Raw genomic sequence first — 23,649 nt, 5'->3', positions numbered from 1 at the left:
TCGTTGTTACGTACTTCCCATGGCTTGTACCTTCTAACACTTCATGGGACGTCTCTGATACTCCATTAATATGGTGAAGTATGTGTCATGCTCATGCTCTGAAAGGGCGAGGTGTAACAAGGGAAGAGCCAAGCTTAGCTTAATTCATAGTACCTCCCCTCCAAATGAGGGGTGTCATAGCACATTCTATGAACCCATGGGGGACATCTCTATCATAAGAGTGATTTGAACTCCTTAAAGTTCACCATTTTATCAAAGGTTTGAAATAGAAAGGGGGAAATTAACTTGTCTGGATGTCCAAAGGAACTTTGGAAACTAAGAAAAGAAACTGGTTGTTTCAATAAGTGGATTGTTTTTTTCATTCTGAGGGAGGTGGATCCATTTGAAGCTATTAATAATAAGTGTTCTCTTAAAAAACTAAGAAATACTGAATCACAAAGAGTTTTTGGGCCCGTTGTGTCATTGTCTTTCCCTTAGACCTGTACAGAAGATCAAAGAGGCATATATTCTATACCTCATCTGAACTATGATGCATAGGGGTCCTGCACCTTTTTCTTTGTACATGTCCTTATTTCAGTTAGCACTCTTGCATTATTCTAACTTCCTGAATCTATTAAACTCAATCTTCAAATATGCTGTTTTATCCATTTGAGCTATGAAAGATTAAAACTGTCCTATGTACTGATTCTTGGTGCTCAAATCTTCTTTATGATCATGATTGTAAAATACTCAACCTTCCAAGCCTGTGAAGTTCTACTTTGTGCTGTTATTGTCTAGTTTCTTGAAATATGCACATGCGTTTGTTCTGATCCTACATGAGAGTCATAAGAGTTACTGATTGGTTGAGATTATAAGGTTTGAGTCGGAGCAAATTCTGCCTAATAGATGTCTACTTTAACTAAGTGCACCTTGGCCTTAATCTAGGATAGATTTTTTGCTAAAAAAAATACTTGGTCTTACTAAGTGATTCATTGGGCCTTAGACTTTAGGGATAGGACTTAGAGACTGATATACACAAAGCATGTATAGGCTAGGGAAAAGAGGGAAAGGTATATATAGGGTATACACTGGATATACACATCATGTGTGTATATCATAAGCATATTGTGTGTATATGAGTAAGCAGGCTAGTCATACATAGGATTTATATATCAAACAGGTGAAAAAGGGGGAGGAATCTCACTAAGCCTTGACTTTAAACTTATCTTTTCATTTAAACGATAGGTGGGCCTAGCCCATTAAGAAAAAGTAGTGCAGGTTCTTACTTAGCCCAAAGTAGGAGTTAAAGAGGGCTCGAGTGTTTCCCTTTTGTATCTAATCTTGGGTTTTCAAGGCCCAACGGCATGAAATAGTATGTATACAAGTTGCCTTGTAGTTGTGTTATATATATATATATATATATATATATATATATATATATATATATATATTCGGATATGTGTATGATAAGTTCAGCGAATTAATTCTAACCGGGTCCTCTTTCCTTTTCCCCTCCTCCACTGCATGGGCCATTCGGGTCAAGCCAAAGCCAACCTGTTGGGCATTCTTTCATTATTATCGAGTCCAGCGAAGATGAAATGGAGGCTAATATATAGTAAATACATAGAAGGCCCAGCCATGAGTGAAAATGGTCAACTAGGGGCTTGGTACGCCCCTAGCCTGACCTTCTTTTTATTTATTTATTTATTTGTTCATTTGAAAGTTTGTTGTATTTGTATTTGTAAATACTTGTAAAAACCTCATATTTATTGGAACCCTTATTGTATGAACTAGACATCTTAGGAAAACGATGCTTATGCCGTTTAGTTTACTTTAGGTCCCCAAATGATTTTCAAAACCCGGATTTAACGTGACTTTTTCTTAATGGGTAACTAATAAAATCACTTTGGCACAAGCTAAAATAGAAGGACGAAAAGATGTTTTCAAATGGTATGGCATTTTTAAATCAGATCAGTCTCTAACTGTGGTAATATGTTTTTCACAATCAAAATAAGTTTTTGTACCAAAACCAAATACAAATTAAATGATTTAGGTTGAGCCTCATAATAGAAATAGAGTTTTTGGGCTAAAGCCTGCCAAGAACTAATAAATGATTTTTGGGCCAAGCCCGACGTAAAAAAATATTTTTGGATTGATCCTCATTTGATTTTTTGAAAAGGAAACAAAAATACAAAAATTTGGGCCACGCCCAAGTGGGCAGTGCAATCCTTTCAACAAAGTGTCATATTTTGGGTCTTAAAACTCACAAAAAATATAATGATAATAAATTTTGTATAGACGCATTTGCCTACCAATTCATAATACTAAAATGAGTCATTTTATAAGTTAAGTTCTATTCAAATAAATAAAGAAACGTTCGTAAGCACGAAAGCTATAGATAAGGCGTTCTAACGTAGTATACGGACCGACCCGAAACAAAGTGTATGATTATAACATAACGATATATATATTTATACATTTTGCCAAAATTGAAACACTTTTACACTTTTTTCTTATGAATAAAATATGTTACCGTTATATATAAAAGGGAAGCTATTATTACCCGGATATTATGAATTCAAACCTAAAATACCCATATATAAGGGAGATGTATTCAATTCTTTTCCAAAAAAAAACTAAATGATATGCAATAACTGACTGTCTTTTATAAAATGTGGAAATCAAATACTAAATAAATAATTAAAGCAAATAATCATACACTGGAATTCAAAGGTCAACTGTATAGTACGGACCCTTAATACCAGGGTGTTTAACACCTTCCCTAGGGGATCACCAGAACCCTTACCTAAAACTTTGGATTACAGAGGTTTTATCACTGTATTTGAATAAACCCTTCACTTTGGTTTTCCTAATTTCTGAAAAATTAGGTGGCGACTATTTTTTAAAAAATATGTCCAAAAGAGCACCAAAAAGTTTCAAAGTAGCTTTTCAAGCGCTAACTCCGCCCGCGAAATCCGAACCGTAACAGTAATCATTCAAAGATGTGTCACTGAGGAAGATATGGAAAGTATTCTTTCTCATTGCCACGATGGAGCACCAGGCAAACATTATGGAAGAAACCACACAACTACAAAGGTAATGGAATCCGGTTTATTTTGGCAATCATTGCTCAAGGATGCAACAGCATATGTTGCTGCATGTGACAAGTGCCAGTGAGCAGGTAATATTAGCAAAAAGGATGAGATTCCCCCTAATTCAATTTTGTTTTGCACATCTTTGATGTTTGGGGCATCGATTTCATGGGCCCTTTCCCTTCTTCCCATTCTTATGAATACATACTAGTAGCCGTTGGCTATGTCTCTAACTGGGTTGAAGTAATCCCTACTAGGACTAATGATGCTCGTGTGGTGTGTGAATTTTTTAGAAAGAATATCTTCGCTCGTTCTGGAACACCTAGAGTCATCATTAGCGATAATGGCTCTCATTTTTTGAATAAGCAGTTTGTGGTGTTGCTTTCAAAATATAGGGTAAATAATAAAACGGGAACCTCGTATCACGCGCAAACTAGCGGGAAAGTTTAAGTAGCTAACCGTGAGCTCAACGAATTATGGAAAAAACAGTTAGTACCTCTCACAAGGATTGGTCTTTGAGATTAGATGAAGCTCTTAGGGTTTATAAAACTGCGTTTAAAAGACCCAAAGGGACTTCTCCATACAAGTTGTTATTTGGAAAGTCAGGTCATTTACCTGTTGAAATAGAATATAAAGCATATTGTAAAATTAAGTTGCTTAATCTTGATCTTAGTCTTGTTGGTGAGAAAAGGTATTCGCAGATGAACGAGTTGGAAGAATTCAGAAGGGATGCATATAAGAATTCGCGAATCTTTAAGGAGGAGACAAAACGCTGGCATGATCGTTTGATTAAGCCAAAGGAGTTCCATGAAGGGGATAAAGTCCTTTTATGCAATAGTAGACTACGACATTTCACCGGAAAAATTAAGTCAGGATGGACAAGATCAGTTGTGGTGAAATTTGTGGTGAAACATGTATCTCCGTATGGGGCGATTGAAATTCAGAACTTAGAAGAGGCAAAGAATTTCAAGGTAAATGGGAGCAGGTTGAAAATGTATGTTGTTGGAGGATTTGACAAGCAATTCTCTAACATCATCATTATATAAGCCCGAGTGAAGAAAAGTCAATCTGACCACTATAACTCAGAACTACCTCTAATCTCTATGTAAATAATTAGATCTACATTTTTGCTTATTATTTGATAGTAGCTTGTTTACTTGGAAGCTTTGCTTCGTTGAGCTGAAAATAAAGAAATAAGGGCTAGAATGAAAAAGGTCGATCCATGACCGCACAACTAAAAATCTGAGCATGCAAGGAAAGAATTCGACCGGCTTGTTTATTGCCATCTGTGCGCAACCACACAGCTAGGGTTTCAACTGCGCACCTGATCGCGCAAGGAAAAAAATTCGAGGGAGATCCATGCCACGTGCATGACCGTGCACCTGCTGCTTTTACTACGTAGGCAAAAATTTGTGCAGCGAGGCCATTGCTTCTTGTGCATGACCGTGCAGCTTCCGGGTAAGTTTTTAATTTTAATGAAAAAAAACAAAAAAAAGAGTTTTTTTTTTTTTTTTTGATAAAATCCTTGCATTTCTTTCTCTTCTTATTTACTCAGTCTTCTCTTTCTTTTTCCCCCACACGCTTGAGCCGTAGAGAACGAAAACAAAAGAGAAAAAACCCTAACTCCTAATTTTCTTCTTCTTCCTCCCATCCCACTTTCCTCCACTATGTTTTTCCCTCTCTGCCTCCACTATAAAACAAGTATGGTTTCTTTTATCTCTTTTACTTCATACTTATTTACTCTTGGATAAAAGTATGGTAAAGAAGAAAGAGGGATAAGGTATGGTAAACGTATGTTTTTTTGTTTTTTATTTTATTTTTATGAATATGAGTGTAAATCCTTGTAAAGTGTTGCTCTTTGAAGTGAATGATTGATGTTGTTGGGTCTTGTTGTTTCTCAAATTGGAATAATTTCTCAAGTTAACTTGTAGCAATGGGGAATAATGTGTGTTCACGGTAGGTGTTTGAAAAATATGCCACAATGGGCAAAATTCTTTGTATGGTGCAAGTTATTGAATCTTTCTTGCTTAACTTTAGTTATGAATAAATAATGTGCATGAACAGTTGAAAAAGAGAAAGAATTATGGCTATGAGTATGAGATTAAGTTGCGGAAGATGAGAATGGAGTAAAATAAAATTTTGGGAAAATCTTGAGTGCCCAAAAATAATGTTTCTCTTCTAGTGATTTCTTAGAGTGGTATGAATGCTAAATGTTTGTCGTAACTTGCAGGAAAAATGGCCACCTCTAAAAAGAGGAAGCAACCAAGTGGTGCTACCAATAAGAAAGCGAACATATCTAAGGGGCTCGCGGGATTCAAAGGGAAAAGCTCCAGAATCTCCACGACCTTACGATGAGAGCAAATTAGTCTCATAGAATGCATAAGGGCGTTTCGAAGAGAAACTTTGAAGAAGCCTTTGATGGAAAAAGGGATTGAAGTGAATGCTTTGATGAAAAAGGGATTGAAGTGAATGCTTTGATGAAAAAAGGGATTGAAGTGAATGCTTTGATGAGCGAGCGCCCAGAGGCCTATGGGGAATTGATGCACATAAACTTTCTTTCAAGAACCCAAAGAAGAAAATCTAACTATCATGCATGAGTTCTATGCCAACTATTCGGAGCATGAGAATTTTGTGTGCACTGTTAGAAAAAAAGAAGGTGGATTTCTCAATTGAAGCAATTCGTCACTCCTATAAATTCCATGAGTATGACAATGAGTTCGATACGAGAACACCCACGGGCTGCGATGACTTTCAGGATTAATATACTAAAGAGTCGTATGATTGGAAATTGTTCTTTGGTACAATTTGCACACACAGCAGATACAATGGCTCCAGAAGAACCACAAAGTCAATTCCAACCAATGTTTTAAAAGGCGAGGGCGTAAGGCGGGGCGTTTTACGTCTTCCTCAGTGAGGCGTAAGCCCCAAGGCACGGGGCGTAAGCCCCACGGGGTTTTAATTTTTAGTATTTTATAAAATGATATAATTATAATAAATACTTTTAAATAGGTGAAATAGCATAAAAAATTGAAGAAAACTATAAATAAGTGATATATATATATATCTATATGCTTCACTCCCACAAAAAAACTAATTAGAACAATCTATTATACGCTACTTACAAGTACAAGTGACTGCTCGTTACTTTTTTGAGATAGTAGAAGACAAGATAAATAATTAGAAAAGAACATATATTAGGTATTCTAGTAATAAAAAAAGGTCTTGACTTTTAAATTTAATGTTTCAGTTCCTTTTTAAAACATTTGAGTAATTACATGTTGACTTTTGAGAATTTGGGCATTATACTAAGGACTTATTTAACAAATTTCGTTTTAGTTTGAAGAAGTTTTCTGAGCTTATGCCCCAATAAAAAAAAATCGCCCCAAACGCCCGGGCGTACACCTTTTGGGACTTTCGCCCCGACCCATCGCCCCGGGGCATTTTTGGTACGCCCCGCCCCAGGGCTCGCCCCGAAAACGCCTTTTAAAACACTGATTCCAACAATTTAACAACTGATGGAAGTTTTTTCTTTACATCATAAATAATCGGCTCACACCTTCAAGCAACACCTCAGAAGTTAATCGCGACCCTGAAGCTCTCATATATTGTTTTATGAATAAGAATGATTTTGATCTTGCAAGGATAACTCTGGACCAGATGTTGGAAAAATCCACCACACAAAAATATGGGTTCTATTTTCTCTCTCTAGTCACATGACTGTGTAGACTTGCAGTGTTCCGGAGAAGAAATCTGATATCACCCCTAAGGCTGAAGCACAACTTCGACCTAACAAAATGTCTGTCGACAAGGAGGTGGTGGAGGTAGAAAATTCAGGACAGTTATACAGCGAGTAACGACTCAGATAATTCAGCTAAGGGGAATAGTATGAATGTTGATGCAACCCCTAATTTGAAATCGTCCCAAAGTGTGGGAGCGCCCTCGAGCAGCTTATGGGAGGAGAGAATCACAAAGTTGGAAGGAGAAGTGTTAGGGATACGAACCTCTATGGAGGGGTTTCATAACAAGTTGGACGAGTACAAGCTACAAAATCAGAAGTAAGAGAAGAAGCCCATGGCGTGGTTGCGCGCACTTGGCCGGGCCTGTAACATGCAACCCGACACTGTTTTAGACAGTGATTGACCCTTTCAGGGATTTTCCTCTTTCTCGTGCATTTTCTTTATGTCATGGGGACATGCCATAATTTAGTGTCGGGTTAGTGTTACACCCCATACTTTTATACGTTGAGTTTCGTCGTGAGTTAATCGATGTAGATTGAGGAAGTAAAATTTTTGCCAAGGTCATAAGAGATTCTACATGATCATCCTATGTATATGAGAGTTTATAATCATGTTTGGTATGTTTTGGGAAGGTTGAACGTCAAATAAATTGGAAAGAATAAGTTTCGTCTAAAGTCGGCAAGTTTGAAAATGTTATAACCTATACTTTTGGGGTACTAGGGGTTCTAAACATGCTAAGAAGGTCATTTCATGAGGTATTTTAGTTGTATGAGAGTCGTGTGTTAAGTTTTGAAGTCAAGTGAGTTATAAAATAAAAGTCGTCATAAGTTACGTTCATAAGTTTGCTTAAATTTGGGTCAAATGTCACTGAGATTTTCTCCCAATCTACTCGGAGTTACGGGTTGATCCACCTATCAAATTAAATTTCTATGAGTCTAGCTTCTAACGCATTAAGCTGTTTGTAAATACGATGTCAGAGAAGAGAGATATTCACGTTTTTCGCGAGACTGCGCAGACAGACCGTTTTGGAACCTACTATGGCGGTGGCCGACCTTCACTTATTTTTAACTCATTTTTGGCATGATCTTTGCTCATTTTTCGACCTCCTTCCATCGTCACACTCTCCAAACCTTCCCAAACAGTTCCTCCAAGGCTCCAAAGAAATTCCAAATAAATACACCATAATCCAACATCAAGTTACCTTAAAGAAAGAAGAACACCTCTACAAGATTGTGTTGGCATTAAGGGTTGTTGTGAGATGTGTTGGGCTGAGATTCCAAGTTGTTACTACTGGTTAAGGTGAGAATAACACCTTACTAATTGTTCTTAATCTTTTTTGGATGTTGGTTATGTTGTTAGGATGATAAACTACAAGATGATATTTGGATTAGCTTGAGATGTTGTTGTTCTTGGTGGACTGTTTTGTAAGTGGCTCTTATGAACTTTAAGTGGCTGGAAATTATGTTACATAAATTGGTTATGGTAATTTTAGTATGATTATATTGGTTTACTTGTCAAGCTTCTCGAGGAAATTGCTAACTAGAAAAGGAAATGGCTATAAAGCACTTGGAAGTTGTCCGTAGTTATATTATCTTGTGTTGGGCTGTTTTGGGTAACTTTAAAATTGAGTTGAAGTTTGGAAATCCTTTAAAAAGTATTGGTTAGTATACTGGACATATTACTATGTTCAAGAATGAATGATAATGGGGTTGAAGGGTGTATATTGATGACTTGTTGTTGATATATTGTGCCTTGTTGCTGATGTTGTATTTGTTGTTTTTTTCTGATTGTTTTTGTTGATACGTGGAGTTGGAGGAAGTCAATGTTATAGGGGAGATGCTGCCCAAATTTATATAGATAAGTTACTAACGTAGTAATTTGACTAAGTCTCTTTACGGTGTTAATCACGGACCTTATTGTATTAAGGTAGATTGAATTGTATTGTGGACTGATTTTGAAAGCATTGAGGAGACGAGGAGATTGAGGTATGTTAAGGCCATCCCTTTCTTTCTTTTTGGCATGATCCGTACGATATGAACTGAATAAGCGAATGAACGAACTCCAATATGACTCTATTCTTAGATGTACTAGGAATGCCTATGTTGTTGAATTCCAATACCCTCTATTATAATTTCTTCTATTCATGGGTCCCGAGGATACGTATGTTGATGATGTTAGCTCAATAATGTTAATCGGGGGTAGCACGACATTATGTCACTCCGAGAGTTCTTATTATCTATCTTTACTTATGCATTGCATTCATTTATACATGCACATTGACCCATGACCAGAAGAGCATTATGTACGCATATATTATATGTATATGGGGTATGGGGAAAGGGAAGACGTTAGATACGCACCACCACCTAATCAGCTGGTACTTGATGATGATGATGATGCCCATAGAGGTCGATATGATATGATGAGATGCCCTCATAGGCCTGATGATGATATATGTGCACATATATATGTATGACCTGACATTTCATATGCATACGCATGATATTTACGTATTTCATGATGCACTGAGATATTCAGATGTACAGGCTGACTCTTATGGCCTCATGGTTCTTCTATGCCTCTTATATACTGTTTTTCATGCCTTACATACTCAGTACATTATTCGTACTGACTCCCTTATTTCCTGGGGGACTGCGTTTCATGCCCGCAGGTCTTGAGGTACAGGTTGGTGACCCGTCCAGTAGGATATCAGCTCAGCGGCCAGTGTTGTTGCACTCCACTTGTTCCGGAGTTGCCGTGAGTCAGCATGATTATATATATATATATATACATGGGTATGGCGGGGCCCTGTCCCTACCACGTTATTTCATGTATTCTAGTAGAGGCTCGTAGACAGATATATACAGTCAGATGATGTCCAGTCTTGATGTTTCACATGTTGTTATGCAGTTGAGTATTTACAGCCTATTATATTTCAGACATGATATCCCTATGAGTCTGTAGAGTATCACATGATGGCCCTATTATCCCACCTATGTTTTTATGTTACAGATGTACATCAGGCGGTACTTGGCTAGTACAGTCAGGTGCTCGTCATGGCCCTCCGGTTTGGATTGTGACAAAAGTGGTATCAAAGCAGTTCTGTCTTAGGGTTGTCTACAAGTCATGTCTAATAGAGTCTTGTTTATGGGTGTGTTGCGTGCCACTCTTATAAATAGGAAGTTGCAGGACATTTAGGATGGTTGCCTTCCTTTCCTATTCTAGATCGTGGGATAGAGCCAAGTTGTAAGATAGAGATTCCCAATCCTATCCCTGATTGTTTTGTATTTGGAAGATGACTTCTATGGGAAAGAAGACTGCTGGTTCAAGGGCTTCAAGAGTGAGTTATTCTTATGAGACAGATCCATGTGAGGACATGCCCTCTATTGATACAGATCCATCTGAAGTCATGTGTTACACCTCGGAAAAAAATTTCCGTTGATGCACAGTGAGTAGGATAAAGAGAAATATGAAGTATACGATGTTTCAATAAGTAAGACATAGCAATGGATGATTCTAAATGAGATTCGAAAGACATTCGATGTTAGATAAGAAAGTTGCCAAGAAAAGGCTATGTAAGCGATAAGTTCGGAAAAGCTTTATGAGTAGTAAGTTGATGACAACTTAATGATGTGTTGGGGAAGAGTTATGACGCCCCTTAGGTTGCTAATGAAGTGATAAACAAATGCTAAGAAGGTTCCATAAGGATTGGAGATCAAGCGAGACGACGGGATCAAACTTGGTGGAACTGTGAGTTCCACGGCCAGATCCACGGCCAGCATTGCATTCCACGGACCGTGGATGGGTACGTGGAACTGCCAGCAGAGAGAGCAGCTGGCTGGTCATGAACCACGACCAGCTCCACGGACAGCACTTGGTTCCACGGACCGTGGAACAGTCCGTGGAACACCCGACGGACTGAAATGTTTTAAGTGTTTAAATGAGTTCCCAACTTCATTATTTCATTTCCAACCTCTCTCTACTTCTCTCTAAAGGCTTTAGGGTTCCATATTTGTTCCAAGAACAAGAACACAAAGGGGATCAAAGGTCTTAATCATCAAACCAAGTGAATCAAAGTAAGGAAAACCATTAAAGTTCATCAAAAGCAAGAAATCCAAGTGAAGGAAAATCTAGGGTTTGGCTCAAGTGAGGTTCATGCAACCAAGGTTAAATCCTACACCATCTAAGGTAAGTTTTATGATGTTTCCATGTTATATAAAGTGTTGGGAAGATGAAACACTCGAATTACGAAAGAAAATAAGTAATGGGTCATGAATGTGTGAATAGTAGCACTTTTGAGTAAACGTTTGGAACGAGTTATGATTCTTGATGCTTAATGAATATAATCATGTTATAAATGATATTGGGAGTATGGAAAACGACATTGTATATGAATGAACGTATTGACGAGTTATGGCTACGGATATGGATAAAGTGAAAAGAATTGTGAAGTAAGAGTAATGTAGATGACTAGAAGCTATTATGATGATAAAATGAATGTTATTATGGATGTTGGGAGTTGATATGTAATACGAGGAAAGTCGTATAAATAAAGGAGATGCTGTCCGATTTTCTCTAGAATTAGTCATGAATGCTAATGCTATCTATCATCTAATACGAGTATGCGCTTCAATGAAGGTAGAACGTGAGCTTTGAAGAAGATCGCTCAAGCGATAGAATAGTTACACGACAAGGTATGTAAGGCTAACCCTTCTTTCATAAGGCATGGTTCTTGGGCCAATTGTTCATCTCTTAGGAGTTCATGATACTTTCTAATAATCTTAGCTCGAGAAGCTATTAAGCCAATGATGCCCAAATGATACGATCGTACTAAGTTTCTTTTACGACGAGTAATGCTCTAAGGATAGAATGTATAAATGACGATAGTAAAGAGGGTAAGAGATAGATATGAACTAGTATGTATGTATGCCTATGAGAGGCTATTGTGAACCCCGAGCTTATATGGCCGGGTAGAATATAGTAAACATGTATGTCATTATATAACGACGCGCGCGCACCACTGCAGTTGGGTACGAATAACAATAATAACCACGAGCCTTGGTAGGGCCGGACCGAGCCTTGGTAGGCCGGGTACGTAAAACCTCGAACCTTCGTGGTCGGGTAGGCTATATAAGTACTATATGTATGACATCTATATGAGTACGATTATGCTATGTGTATTACATCTTTATGAGTACGACTATGTTAAGATTATGTAAGTGCCAAGTAAGGGCTATAAATACGCAATGTATATGATATGTGCATGAATATGAAAGGAGAAATGAATACGAACATGAAAGTAGAAACAGAAAGGTAAATGAGCAAGAATACAAATGTATGCACACGAGTGTGAAATAGAAATGGAACGTCCCTATGGAAAGGTAAGTGCCATGATGATGATGCTATTATCTCCCGGTACCGTATTATTTCGATGTTATCCTTTATGCTTCCATATTGATATTGATCATGCTTTACATACTCGGTACATTCTTCGTGTGACGTCCTTTTGTTTGTGGACGCTGCGTCATGCCCGCAGGTGGCCAGGGAGACAGATTTGATCCATAGTTGTACTATCTCAGGGACTACATAGCAGAGCTCCATTTCATTCGGAGCTGCAGCTTTTGGTATATATATTCTTTTGTGTATATATTCATGGGCACGGCGGGGTCCTGTCCCGCCCATATGACATGATATGATGTACCCTTCTTAGAGGCTCGTAGACATTGTGTATATGGTTAGATATGTTCGGCCTTGTCGGCCTATATTCGGGATGTTATTTTGTTCGCCTTGTCGGCGCATGTACCTGTATATGGCCATAGATGTTGTTGATGATATAAATATGTTATTGCCCTATGAGCTTAGAATGATGACGAACGAAAAGTATGATGTAATGATGTGGCTCACCTAGAATGTGAAGTATAAGTATGAAAAAGGGGTGCCCGGGTGGGCTAGCACGGGTGCTCGTCGCGGCCCTCAAGTCGGGTCGTGACATCATGTCTTCTATCGCAGACGAGAGAGTCCGGGTGTGTCTACGAGCCGTGTCCAGGGAAAGTCTTGGTTATGGGTGTGTTGCGCGCCACACGTTATGAAGATTATTTTAGAAGGCGGGGTCTTCGGAGGTCGATTTGGGGAATGAATGACCTTCTTTCTTCATGGTAATCGTGCGATAGAGCTTCAAATGAAAATAGTTCTTGTTCTTAACGATATGTTGTGTATAATTGGTAATGCTGTAAAGAGAATGGTTACTACTAAGCCAAAAGGGCAAGGACGACAAGAGGAGAACTTCCTCAAAGAGCTACCATTGGATTGATTTGTATCGATCAAAGTGTTCCCAAAGTGCGGCTCGAGGTCAATCTTCTTCGATCGTTGAAATTTCAGAGGAGCGTGAGTGATAAAATAAGAAAGTAAAGCCTCCCCCTTAATGAATATTAGAGTGCTTCAAGTAAGTTTGTAAAACGTTTGAGTTAACATCGGCCGGTAGAAAGTTCGTGATTGATTGTTAATTATTTCGTTAGTGCAAGAGCCCGTGATTTTATGTACCCTCCGGATGATTTTTAGATCACAAAGCCGGATGAGGACCCTCGGAACTTGATTGGATTTTTGTGAAAAGATTGAGTGATATATCGAGTTGATGCATGCTTGCATCATATTCTTTTTATGTTAGCTAGCGTCCCGTATGATTGATGGATGTTGCGATATGTTTTATTTGGCATTGTGAGGTATTAGATGCATTTTAATGCACCTGCCCCCGGGATAGCAAGAGTTTGTAGATGCGTTTCTCCGACACTATTTGCCCCCGGAAGTTCGCACAGCTAGGGCCGATAAGTTTCTAAATTAGACAATGAGCATGAGTGTCTAGAGGTGATAGCCTCCGCTTTAACTCCTTGGCTAGGTATGCTTCGGCCATGGTAGCGGATATGGGAGATCGAGAATACGGATATAAGTGAAAGGCCTAGGGCCACACTTGATGGATAGATGTAAAGAGGTGAATGCTTATATAATGAGGACAATAGAGATATTGCACGCATCCAAGCCCACACTTAAAATTTAGAAGAAAGCTTAACAACAAAGAAGAGTATGATAGAGGGCATAGCAATATATATATATATATATATATATATATATATATATAGATATAGGTGGGCACGGACAGCTCTTCTAGACATTCGAGCTATTCTATGACTAGTGCGCCTCCCGACGGTATTCGAGCCGAGATTCGATAGATCTACCATCCCGGGCAATAGTCGAGCCTTTCGGGTTCTCATGGAATTTAGAGGTGATTCGGGTCGTGACAAGGCCACCCGTGCCACGATGCTCCCGTAAGGAAAGAAAGAGGGAAGTTGATAGTTGGAAGCAAGATAAGAAGAAACAACAAGGTAAAGGGGATGTTATTCATGTGGTCGACCAGGCCATATACGCGAGATGTGACCCTCGAAAGGGCAGAGGTAGGACCCAGCCTTCGAGGGTCGGTGGTGAATAACGAAACATCTACTCGCCCCGACGGGGCCCGTAGTTCACACGCGCCGCCGCACCGTGGTAGAGACAGGGGGAGAGCCCCCAGTTTTAGTGGGTACTTTAAGACGATTGAGATTTTGTAGGAACAACAAAGATATGTGATAAGTGATCATTTCAATCGAGACACGAGATGATAAAATTATTGAGTACCTCATTTCTCCATATATCAATTAAGGACAACTCTAAACCTATTCTAAGCTCCTTCGGTGATTCCGCCCGACTTCCAAGAGATCCCCAAAAGGACTACACTTCACCAGATCAATGGTATACCGGAAAAGAAGAGAAGTATACGTCTACGGTATTACGAGTTGGTTGAGGGAAATTGCAAAATGACCCAACCCTGAGTTTTAAAACAAGTTGTTTCCAAAGGTAAGTTTAAGGTATTCATGGTTGTGCCTAAGGTTATCTTACTATGGATTGTGTTATTTAAGTAAAAAAAGATGGAGTAAAACATGGAAATAAATGAGATATTGTTCTAATGTTCGTTGGACCATTTTAAGTATTTGTAGAGGCGGTTATAAATGGAAATCATACTTAAGGATGCAAGTAAGTTGTTCCTAATGTTGTGATGCCTTGAGAGCAGATCAATAAAGGGAAAAAATGAGTAGAAACCCGAATACGAGTACGAAAGCTAAGACAACATGGTTACGGATTATGTTGGGAAGGAATTATGGGATAATTATGGGTTGTTTCGGATAAGATGACTTATGCGTGAAATGATTTATATGTTGCAAGCCCTCGAGATATGAAATCGTAGCGAAAAATATTATGACAAGAAGAATCTAATATATAGTTTAGTAACCGTTAGAGTGCAGATGATATTGCAGAGAATAACCCCCGACATCATAAAACAATGTTAACGTATTGAGCAATGAGAATGAAATGTCAGAAGGTACAAATTGGAGGACGAAAGCAAGATGTGAAAATCCCTAAATGGCAACAAGATAGAACTAGTTATGAGACATAGTTAAGGGATAGATATGAGTTATTAATATCGACATAAGAATGGACATTGTGCAAAGAGTTATTTAGAAAGTGAATGTTGATCCGATATGGTAAGAAGGTATATCTATAAGTGTTTGCTAACTATACGACAAGAGACTCACGTGAATTATTTAGTAAATCATTGGAAGGACGATGGCTATATAAGAAAGGATAAACGGTGAAGAGCGTCCATAATAACCCAGCGTGGAAAATGAGCGACACGTTACGATATCAAGCAGAGTAAGGGTAAGCAAATAGCTACCGATTCATCCTTTACGTTATTGAGTAAATACTCAAAGGACATCAAGAAGAGATCAGAGGAAAATAGTTAATACATTAAGATTACGGCAAAGCCCAGTATGATACAAATCGCGAACCCAAGTTTTAAAATATTACGAGCTATAAACGATGCTTTATGAGGGGGAACATGTGACCAAGCATGACTTATGAGAACTTTGGGAGAATATGATTTGTGCGAGTGACAAAGATACAGACCTTGAATGACCAGTTCAGAAGGATCGTAAGTCAAGAGGACATGAATATGACCTATGTGCAGTCAAAAGAGAATGAGAAGTATTCAAAACTAAGTAAAGGTTTAGGCAGGACAAGAGAGTAAAGACAACAATGTCAAATCGTTAGTAAGAAAGACTCAATTTTAGACTATATTGCATGAGGATTGTCATACAGAGAAGTCGACATAATTGTTCATAAATAAGGAACCGAGAAAGAAGTGAACCATTTCAAAAGGACTGCAGGCCGCAGGAAGGTGACCTAGTTCGATGCTGGAATTAGAAGCAAGAGGAACTACAAGGACCGAGGAGGTGACGTTGAATAATGAAGTATCAGACAGTAGGTTCATCTAAGGTGGGAAGAATTCGGTTACGACTTGCGTACGATAACGATACCTCCCAAATGAAGCGTTACTAACATCCAAGAAAGGTTATTAATTTCAAATGGTGAGCTGGTAAGCGAAGAGCCTCAAGGAAGGTGTAAGTTCAACGGGAAATGTTATATAAGGAAATAAAAAGTTCAGTGGGAAATGTTATATAAGGAAATAAAGTACAGGGGAATTTCAAAGATAGTGTCATAAAAAGAAAGCGAAATAAAATAAGGCAATAGAGGAAATGACCAAGTTAACAGCAAGGGCTATGGAAAGGAATGAGAGAAGAATTAATAGAAGAATGCAACGAAGGACAACGGAACAGCTACTGCTAAAAGCTACTGGAAATCGTGATAAAGAAAGACTGAGACACACAACATTCAAACGTCCTAAGTATTAAAAATCTAGAATGTGAAGATCGTTGTGGCAAGCTGAGAGCTATTTTATGATTTTATGCACATACGGAATAAAATTGACGTTCAAGACGATAATGAAACTAATTTAACATTCGAGGATGAATGTTCCTAAGGGGGGAAGGATGTTACACCCCGTACTTTTATACGTTGAGTTTCGTCGTGAGTTAATCGACATAGATTGAGAAAGCAAAATTTTTGTCGAGGTCATAAGAGATCCTACATGATCATCCTATGTATGTGAGAGTTTATAGTCATGTTTGGTAAGTGTTGGGAAGGTTGGACATCAAATGAATTGGAAAGAGTAAGTTTCGTCAAAAGTCGGCAAGTTTAAGAATGCTATAACCCGTACTTTTGAGGTAAGACTAGGGGTGCTTAACATGCTAAGAAGGTCATTTCATGAGGTATTTTAGTTGTATGATAGTCGTGTATTATGTTTTGAAGTCAAGTGAGTTGTAAAATAAAAGTCGACAAAAGTCGTCACAAGTTACATTCATAAGTTTGCTTAAATTTGGGTCAAATGTCGCTGAGCTTTTCTCCCAATCTACTTGGATTACGGGTTGATCCACCTATCAAATTAAATTTCTATGAGTCTAGTTTCTAACGCATTAAGTTGTTTGTAAATACGATGTCGGAGTAGAGAGATTCACGTGAAATAAGACTAGGGGTACTTAACATGCTAAGAAGGTCATTTCATGAGGTATTTTAGTTGTATGATAGTCGTGTGTTATGTTTTGAAGTCAAGTGAGTTGTAAAATAAAAGTCGACAAAAGTCGTCACAAGTTACATTCATAAGTTTGCTTAAATTTGGGTCAGATGTCACTGAGCTTTTCTCCCAATCTACTTGGAGTTACGGGGTGATCCACATATCAAATTAAATTTCTATGAGTCTAGTTTCTAACACATTAATCTGTTTGTAAATACGACATCGGAGTAGAGAGATATTCACGTTTTTCGCGAGACTGCGCAGACAGACCATTTTGGAACCCACTATGGTGGCGTCCGACCTTCACTTATTTTTAACTCATTTTTGGGATGAGCTTTGCTCATTTTTCGACCCTTCTTCCATCCTCACACTCTCCAAACCTTCCCAAGCAGTTCCTCCAAGGCTCCAAAGAAATTCCACATAAATACACCATAATCCAACATCAAGTTACCTTAAAGAAGGAAGAACACCTCTACAAGTTAGTGTTGGCATTAAGGGTTTTTGTGAGATATGTTGGGATGAGATTCCAAGTTGTTACTACTGTTTAAGGTGAGAATAACACCCTACTAATTGTGCTTAATCTTTTTTGTATGTTGGTTAGATTGTTAGGATGATAAACTACAAGATGATACTTGGATTAGCTTGAGATGCTGTTGTTCTTGATGGACTGTTTTGAAAGTTGCTCTTATGAACTTTTAAGTGGCTAGAAATTATGTTAAATAAATTGTATATGTTACTTTTAGTATGATTATATTGGTTTAAATGTCAAGCTTCTTGAGGAAATTGCTAACTAGAAAAGGAAATGGCTATAAAGCACTTGGAAGTTATCCGTAGTGATATTATCTTGTTTTGGGCTGTTTTGGTTAACTTTGAAATTGAGTTGAAGGTTGGAAATCCTTTAAAAAGTATTAGTTAGTATACTGGATACATTACTATGTTCAAGAATGAATGATAATGGTGTTGAAGGGTGTTAAAGGGAATCCAATCCGTGCTTGCCACTCGTTGTGAGATATTGATGACTTGTTGTTGATATATTGTGCCTTGTTATTGATGTTGTATTTTTTTGTTTCTTTGGTTGTTGTTGTTGATACGTGGAGTGGGAGGAAGTCAATGTTATAGGGGAGATGCTGCCCAAATTTATATATACAAGTTACTAACGTAAAAATTCGACTAAGTCTCTTTACGGTGTTAATCATGGACCTTATTGTATTAATGTAGATTGAATTGTATTGTGGACTGCTTTTGAAAGCATTGAGAAGACGAGGAGATTGAGTTACGTTAAGACTATCCCTTTCTTTCGTTTTGGCATGAGCCATATGATATGAACGGAATAAGCGAATGAGCGAACTCTACTATGACTCTATTCTTACAAGTACTAGGAGTACCTATGTTTTTGAATTCCTATACCCTCTATTGTCATTTCTTCTGTTCATGGGTCCCGAGGATACGTATGTTGATGATGTTAGCTCAATAATGTTAATCGGTGGTAGCACGACCTTATGTCACTCCGAGAGTTCTTTTTTTCTATCTTTACTTATGAATTGCATTCATTTATACATGCACACTGACCCATGACCAGAAGAGCGTTATATACACGTATATTATATGTATATAGGGTATGGGGAAAGGGAAAGCGTTATATATGCACCACCACCTGATCAGCTGGTACACGATGATGATGATGCCCACAGAGGCCGATATGATATGATGGGATGCCCTCAGAGGCTTGATGATGATATATGTGCACATATATATGTATGACCTGACATTTTATATGCATGCGCATGATATTTACGTATTTCATGGTGCACAGAGATATTCAGATGTACAGGCTGACTCTTATGGCCTCATGGTTCTTCTATGCCTCTTATATACTGTTTTTCATGCCTTAGATATTCAGTACATTATACGTACCGACTCCCTTATTTCCTGGGGAACTGCGTTTCATGCCTGCAGGTCTTGACGTACAGGTTGGTGACCGGTCTAGTAGGATATCAGCTCGGCGGCCAGCGTTATTGGACTCCACTTATTCCGGAGTTGCTGTGAGTCAGCATGATTATATATATATATATATATATATATATATATATATATATAACTTATTCCGGAGTTGCGTAGTCGATGATTATATATATATATATATATATATATATATATATATATATATATATATATATACATATGCATGGGTATGGTGGGGCCCTGTCCTGACCACGTTATGTCATGTATTCCAGTAGAGGCTCATAGACAGTTATATATACAGTCATATGATGTCTAATCTTGATGTTTCATATGTTGTTATGTAGTAGAGTATTTACAGCCTATTATATTTTAGACATGATATCCCTATGAGCCTGTAGAGTCTCACATGACGACCCTATTAGCCCGCCTATGTTTTTATGTTACAGATGTACATCAGGTAGTACTTGGCTAGTATAGTTAGGTGCCCGTCATGGCCCTCCGCTTTGGGTTGTGACAGTTTGGGGGTTGTATTCATGTGTTTCTTTAAGTATTTTACCCAAAAAAATAATAATTTCTTATTAATTGTAGTTTTATGGGCTTATTTGATATGTTTTTCATGTGAAGTTAGTGATATTATATGTGTGATGGTGCTGAATTGCGTCATTTTTTATGTAGGTCGAATTGAATTGAGCTTGACGAACATGATAAAGGAATTGAAGGAGAAACAAACTGAAAATGGAAAGAAAAGGCCGCATGATCGCGCAGCGTGAAGCATCACCGCGCAGAGGAAGAAGTGACGAGAAATGGGTGCTAAGCAGCTGAACGATCGAGGGATTTTATTTCGAGGCTAAATTCAGCATTTTACGGACAAGCCCCTTGGATTATATAATGTTTTAGCTCATCCTAATTAGGTTATGCTGGATTTTGCGAATGCGACTTTTGGAAGCTGAAAGTTTTTGTGGCGACCAAAATCATGGTCATGATGACACCTACACCTTCCCACCGGTAGGTGAACCATCCCCAATTACTTAGATAAAATCTTTAAGTAAGTGTAGCATGAGTACAACACTAGTACCCGTAAGCATCATGGCTGACAACAAAGAAATATGCATAGACAATATAAGAGTTGATAGACCACACAAAATGAAGAATAGTTGTTTAAAATCAGGTTACCACCCCTTTTCACCATTAAAGAGATTTACATGTTTAAATCTTCCTTCTTTGACTTTCCTTTTTCTTTAAAGTCCATCCGACTCTAATTAACGACAAATTCACTTAACATCAAATACAGGCATAAGTTCCAGTCTTTTCATCAAATCATATGTATATATCATGAAATAAACATAGGCCAATAAGAATGATAAGAGTACAAGTGATATGCAATGCAACTTGCCAGAGCCAACCCTGGTATACACATGCTAAGAGCTTTTCCATAGAGCCATGACCCATGGGGGACTCGCAAGGTCCATATACCACTCAGTACCATCCGGCATAATCCCTTAGAGGTTGAGCATAATATCATATCATAGTATATTTCCTCATATCAAACCATACCATAATACCTAGAATCATTTCCCCTCGGGCCGCAAAAGCATCATTCTTACCTCTTTTCTGGACTGATCGGACCATACCGTACCCCAATTACGGATGCACCTTAAATGTATGTAAGTGTGAATGAATGAAGCATACGTTTGTATCATAACCAACAATGTCAAAGAGTACGGAAGAATAAACAATTCTCATGTCTTTTCATGAGAGTAAATCAGTTTCAAGAATGATCATTTTCTCATGGTTTCATCAGATATAGAAAGATGGATATAAATCGAAACCACATTATCAGCAAGTTCAACTTTTGCTAACTTAGCCCCCATAAGCGGAAATCATACCAACCTAAGAGTGGATTTATACACCACTTCCACTGCCTGAAGGCTTACATGCATAAGCCCGACAATAATTATATTCTATATGCGCATCTTCAATCAGAGTCTAAAAAGGTAAACCATAACCTACCTCGAAAGCCGAGCACATGCTACAAACCCCTCAAGCTATCACTGTAACATTCCGTACATTTATGTTAAGGTGCGTCACGAGTTGATCAAAATGGACTCAGAGGATTAAGGTCATACATGAGGTTATAGATGTAAGACCCCATAAGTTTGATGAGTTTTGAAACTATTATATATAGCCTTGATAATGTATTTTCTGGTAAGTGAAACCATTTTGTGAAAAATTGATAAATATGATGTTATATAGTTAAAATTGCCACTATTTTTTTTTTTAGTATCCTTTAATTATACACATGATATGAGAAAGTTTATAAATGGAATTTTTCCTTATTGTAGAGATAGAAATTATTTTCTCATAAGAAAAGAAGGTTATTTTTTTTATCATTTTGAGAATTAAGGGTACAAAAATTTATACTCTCGATATTAGATTGGGAAATTGGAATTTGAAAATTATATTTTCTAGTATGTTCTAATTTTATAAAATGAGTTATAATATGTTTGTCCATTGGATATACTTATCCAATTGCTCCACCGTTTTTACATAGTCCAGTGGACTTTAAGCAAATTCAATTTTTATTGTTGATTATTTCCACCGCCTCTTACTATTAATCATAGCAGCAGGTGTCTTTTTCTTTCTTTTCTAATGCAAAAATGGTAGCAGCAAGTACCTTTCTTTTTCTCTTTCAATTTCCTTGGATATGCAGCAACATATTTCTCAATATTTTCCACCTTTCAATAACAACTAAGTGAAGAAAACGTTCTCTTCCTCCTCCCAAGTTCAAGTATAGCTATCTTCCTCCGTTGATTTCATGATTATAACTTCGGTTCTCTCCGAATCTTTGCAAGTTCGGGATTACTTTGTGTTGAATTTGAAACTTTCTCTTGGTGAAGTATCCTAAGATTAAGGTTGTTCTTATGTGATTGAGGTAAGATTACATCTTTTCTCTATGTTCTTGAGTTAGCTTAGTCTTTAGTCAACTTGTTAGATAAAGAAATTGTGGAAGAGAAGTTAGGATACATGCTAGAGCTCTTGTTAGTTTTTTGGACTGATTTGGAATATGATCTCGAGTCATTGTGGCTGGATTTTCTAAAATATAAGTGGGAGTTGATGTTGTTATGGTCTTGTTCTTGAATTTGGAAGAAGAAAGTGTATAAGGATATCGTATACGTAGCGTATATTGGGATGTTTGGCGTATATCTTTGGAAGTTGACGTTTTGAGTTTAAAGAAGCTTATATGAGGTTGTTGTTGTTGTTATTGGTTTTGTTGATTGAGTTGTGGTCGTTAAAGAATAGGGGAAATGCTGCCCGTTTCATTTTAGAATCGATTTATCTTTTGATATACGCGATATACTAGCGTCATCTAAGTTCATATATGTATTCCTTGTTATAGGAATGACGTGCTAGTTGTGATTTGCACGACTGATGGATTGCTTGGGCGACTTGAGGAATGTTAAGGCTATCCCTTTTATTCTTTTCGGCATGAATCATATGAGAAGAATGAAATGAATGAGTGTTATCCATAATGATTCCATTCTTAGAAAGCTAGAGAGCTCATGTTTCTTTGGACTCCTGATAATGATATTGTTCCATGCTTATGATTCTTTGAATTGATCTCATGACCATTGATCCAGTAGAATTAAGAGGTGTTGATGATATTAGATCCATAGTAATACTCGGGGGTTACCGACTCTATGTCACTCCGAAAGATTCAGATGTCATCTTCATAAGTCCTTCATGCATTTATATCTATGTATAGCTATTTTCTCACACCGTGCCGCGCTATAGTCGGTCGGGTAGGCACGTAGATGTGCACACCACTGCAGTGAGTAGATTATGATGATACCCTGGATGCAAGATGATATGATATATGGATTGGGCTGTATGTTCCGCAAAGACTGCCATTTATGGATTGAGCTGTACGTTTCTCAGCACTAACAATTATGATATATGTATATGATTTTTGAAAGAAAGCATGCATGTCATACGCCCTCAGAGGCACTTTCAGATATATAGAGTTATACAGATATACTCAGACATACAGATTGACTCTCATGTCTCAGATTCCTTTTATGATTCTTATGTACATGCTGTTTTCATGCTTTACATACTCGGTACATTATTCGTATGCGACTCCCCTATTGCTTGGGGGGGTTGCGTTTCATGCCCGCAGGTCCCGAGATACAGGTTGGTGATCCATCTATTAGGATGTCAGCTCAGCGGATGAGGTTGATGCACTCCATTTGTTCTGGAGATGCCAGAAGTCAGCATGGTCTTATGTATACGCATATGTATGGGTATGGCCCTATTACGTTATGTTATGTTTTCCAGTAGAGGCTTGTATACAGTTATGTACAGTCAGGCGATGTCCGGACTT

At 37.8% G+C, this 23,649-nt stretch overlaps 1 protein-coding gene across 1 annotated transcript; it reads left to right on the top strand.

Annotated features, from left to right (window-relative positions):
- The first annotated feature begins 3,547 nt into the window (after nt 1-3,547).
- On the top strand, nt 3,548-6,925 carry LOC132057728 (uncharacterized). The gene is made up of 2 exons (XM_059450335.1): nt 3,548-4,042; nt 6,797-6,925. Exons 1-2 carry the CDS (start codon nt 3,548-3,550, stop codon nt 6,923-6,925), a joined length of 624 nt encoding a protein of 207 aa, XP_059306318.1.
- The last annotated feature ends 16,724 nt before the right edge of the window (nt 6,926-23,649 follow it).

This window comes from Lycium ferocissimum, chromosome 5 (genome assembly GCF_029784015.1).
Source record: "Lycium ferocissimum isolate CSIRO_LF1 chromosome 5, AGI_CSIRO_Lferr_CH_V1, whole genome shotgun sequence".
Lineage (NCBI taxonomy): Eukaryota > Viridiplantae > Streptophyta > Magnoliopsida > Solanales > Solanaceae > Lycium > Lycium ferocissimum.
The sequence above is the reverse complement of the archived record's forward strand: the minus strand, read 5'-3'. Positions and strand labels throughout refer to the sequence as shown.

Coding starts and splice junctions, on each gene's coding strand:
- LOC132057728 (XM_059450335.1), top strand. CDS start 3,548: ATGGAAAAAACAGTTAGTACCTCTCACAAGGATTGGTCTTTGAGATTA. Junction 4,043..6,796: donor AAGAGGCAAAGAATTTCAAG/GTAAATGGGAGC, acceptor ATGACTGTGTAG/ACTTGCAGTGTTCCGGAGAA.